Source organism: Cupressus sempervirens, chromosome 1, assembly GCF_028749045.1.
Source record: "Cupressus sempervirens isolate cs-2001-9-10 chromosome 1, ASM2874904v1, whole genome shotgun sequence".
NCBI classification, from domain to species: domain Eukaryota; kingdom Viridiplantae; phylum Streptophyta; class Pinopsida; order Cupressales; family Cupressaceae; genus Cupressus; species Cupressus sempervirens.
In genome coordinates, this window is record NC_143118.1 from 729,744,847 (window position 1) to 729,748,625 (window position 3,779).

General features: G+C 32.3%; 1 protein-coding gene across 1 annotated transcript; it reads left to right on the forward strand.

The window, feature by feature from the left end:
* The first annotated feature begins 1,921 nt into the window (after positions 1-1,921).
* Positions 1,922-3,539, forward strand: LOC149580001 (toll/interleukin-1 receptor-like protein). Its single transcript, XM_089802964.1, has 2 exons — positions 1,922-2,439; positions 3,392-3,539. Exons 1-2 carry the CDS (start codon positions 1,922-1,924, stop codon positions 3,537-3,539), a joined length of 666 nt encoding a protein of 221 aa, XP_089659090.1.
* The last annotated feature ends 240 nt before the right edge of the window (positions 3,540-3,779 follow it).

Consider the following 3,779-nt stretch of genomic DNA (forward strand, 5'->3'; position numbering starts at 1 on the left):
TTATCCAAAGCAACCTATTTTGCCTTTAATTTTAGATTTTCTAGTCTTCCAAATGTAGTTTGGCTCAATACTTGGGTGCACCCAAATAAAAATTCCCTTTTGAAAATAACCCATCAATAAAATCCCCTTGTATTCTATATAATCAAGTATATACATAGAAATGTATCTAGAAATAAAATCACAAAAATGGGAAACAAGGTAGATACTCTTACCATTAAGGTAGGATCCATAAATATATGTCCACATCGAATTGTTGTCAACTTTATCAACCTTAGTTGGAGTCTCTAATGAAGATCAAAAGAAAGTAGAGAAACCCAGAAACCCTTTGACATTAACTTGGGAAGGAGCTCAAGGAAAGGAAATAATCCTCAAGAAGATCATTAGAAGACAATAGACATTTTGATTCTTTACTTGTTTGAGCCTCACTTTATGAAGTAGACCAAGAATTAGACCCTATACTCTCAAAATCATCACATGGTTTTCCATTGTGCTTCCCACAACAATCATGATTCTCCCCTTGCAAGAATTCAAATTCATACTTAAACTATTTCAATATCTAGCAAACAATAACTCATTTTTAATTCTTTTTCCCAAATAGTCTAGAAAGATATAATTAAAAAATCATAGAGATATAATTGATTGCTCTAATTTTGATTTTTTATCAAAATAATTTAATATTGAAATAATTTCTAGATGATTAATTAATTTTACTATAATATGTAATTAGATACTAGACACTAACAATTGATGCCAATGGATGATCAAAACATATTTTCCACAATACTATAATGTTGGGATTGATTAAATTGGTGACTATAAACCAAAGACTACTATCTCTCACTTTGTTTTAGATCTATTAAGTTAGACTCTAGCATACATTTAAATCAACTTTGAATCAAAGAAAGCTAAAATAAACTCTAGAAAGAAACACTGAACTAATTGAAAGTTTACATTAGAATTCACTCACCAAATTAATAATAAATAAGTTAAATGATTCACTCACCAAATTTATATTGTTGTATTTGCCATATTTTTATTGTGACTAAATACAGTATTATAATACATCAAAAAACAAACATGTATATGAAATCAAATCACAAAAATAAAAAGTTTAATTAATATTAAACCATCTTTATATTTTATGTATATAAATAATTGAAATGCAATATTTCAGCTCACAATTAATCAGAGGCCAATAAGCACCAGTCAATAGTTCGTTTTTAAATTAAAAATAGTTTAATAATAACATAATGGATTCCACGTCATGATTTGCGTCATAACTAAATAAAAGTGGTCATCATTACTCCATAAGCCCACCATATTATTATTATTATTCCTTTCTTCAGCTCAATCAGTGTCAAATGTCCACAAAGGTGGAACAACATTTGCAAAACAAATTCTAAAATATAATATTAAAAAACAGTCTCATTAACGGTAAAATCAAATCTTACAGAAAGAACATGGATATACAATTCTGGTCCTCCCTGTAACCTATTTAAAAGAGTATTAAGTTTACCAAGTCTATCCGGTCATAGGGAACCACCGTCTGAGCACTTGCCGAAATTAGTCTATCTGTATCCAAATCACTTTTCCAGAACGCAGTATAGAGAAAACCAGTATAACCTAAAGCAGAAAAACCAGTATAAAAAACCAAATATGAAGACTAATCTCTATTTTTGTAATGGTCAACTAAGGACACCTACACCGTGTTTGAAATACGCGGCCGCAGCTGACAAATTGGAAGGGCCCGAGAAGGAAACTATAATAAAATATTCTATATCAGCATACTTAGGGATGACGTTGAACAAAGAGCTGTTATAAAATATATGGATAAGCAAATGCCGGCTCCCATTCTAAGAAACTCTGATTCATATTGCAAAACGAATTCTCTTGTTGAATTCAATTTAAACTTCTCAACACAATGGGCAATATCCATCCATCTTCTCATCCTCCTCCGCTCTCCGACATTAATGCATCAATGATATTTTCTTGTCCACAAACTCGATATGACATTTTCATAAATCACCGTGGAAAGGATGCAAAGCATTCAATAGCAAGCCTCATTTATGATAAGCTCCATGAGAAGGGATACAGAGTTTTCTTGGACAAGATGTCCATCGAAGTAGGAGACAACATAGTGCAATCGATCGTTTACGCCATACGAACATCTTCAGTTCATATCGTGATTTTGTCTCCACAATATGCGAATTCTGAGTGGTGTTTGGATGAGCTAAATTTGATGATCACATCTGGTGCTCGAATTATCCCTGTGTTTTCGGGAGTTAGACCTTCTGAGGTTAGAATGGAGAACAACAATGGAGTATATGCTCGAGCTTTGCAAACTCATAAACGGGCTCGAAAATTCAACACCCGGGTGCTGAACAAATGGAAAAAGTCCCTACGCATGGTTTCAATATTAGAAGGCATTATTTACGAAGGGTAACATAGCTTACTCTAATAACTGGCTTTTAAATTAGGTTACTTTGCTAGTTTCTGACAACTGATAATTCTAATAATCGCCACTACTGTTGGTTAGTAAGACTTTTATTTTGGCGAGTAAGTTTAGTAGTGGACAGATAGTTTGTGTTATTTGCTGTTATCTGGGTTGCCGACCCTCTTTCTACCTTTTTTTAATCAAAACATAGCTCACTCTATATTTATTGTCATCCTCTGAAATTAATTCTATAAAATTGGATAAACTTTTATTTCTAGTAATATTCTGAAATCTGCTCCATGTTTCATGTTTGTTTTTCTTATGGGAAAGATTTGAAATATGGGTTGTTAAGTTTTCCTTGTACAGTTGATTTTAGACATTAGTTTTAGTTCTAATTATGTCAAATTCAGGTGTATCAAACTCATTTAGACTTAAGAGTTCTTTGTGAGCCTTTAAACTTAACCCACAGATCAAAGCCGTTTTGACATATTAGACATCTTTGAAAAAAAATTATTCAATTAATTTTACAAATTAAGCTTACTCTATCACCTTAAGACATATTTGAAGCATGGATTAATCCAATGCTACAAATTGGGGTTCCTCTGTATTGTTAATGGACAAATTTGATACATTGGTTAATAGTTTTTCTGTTGGTTTTGATTGGACAAGTTAGGGTTATAATTTAAAACGATGTTTCAAACAGCGTTAATGTTAGGGTTTTAGAGCAGAACTTCAAATTCAATTAATTTCTCGCATGTTACTATTACTACTATTGGTATACCACTTACTATTGGTATACCACTGACACACACATATCTAGTACACAACTTGTTATATAAGCAATATTTGACATGATATTTTTCAGATTTTCATTTTACAAGTTTTCAACAACATCATTAAGCCCATTTCTTGTTTGCATTCACTTATCAGACTATCTTACTCTCAACGATGTTTCAGGAATGATGAAGAGTTGCTGGGAAAAATCGAAAGGTGTGTATCAAAATATGCTGAGATGGCGAAATCCAACCCGATCACCCCAGAGAGGGAATACGCACCAGTATGGAACGCTTCATTGAATGCACCTTCAGGCGATGGCAAAACCTAAATACCTGGAATGAAGGTATGGTAATACACCGTCATTTGATTGTATACCTCGTTTGGAATCAAGGGTGTAATTGGGAATAATAATAGTAGCATTAGTTATTAGATGCATTTGGCTGAGAAGAGTCAAATTTCACTACGCGAACTCAGTAGTGAGGCATTTGGATGTTAATTTATGAAGGAAATGGAGTTATGTTGGTAAATATAAAGCTAATTTAACAAATTTCTTAATTTGTGAATAATA

Excerpts from the sequence above, each read along its gene's own strand:
- LOC149580001 (XM_089802964.1), top strand. The coding sequence starts at position 1,922 with ATGGGCAATATCCATCCATCTTCTCATCCTCCTCCGCTCTCCGACATT. Across the intron at positions 2,440-3,391 it reads GAAGGCATTATTTACGAAGG|GAATGATGAAGAGTTGCTGG; the intron begins GTAACATAGCTT and ends ACGATGTTTCAG.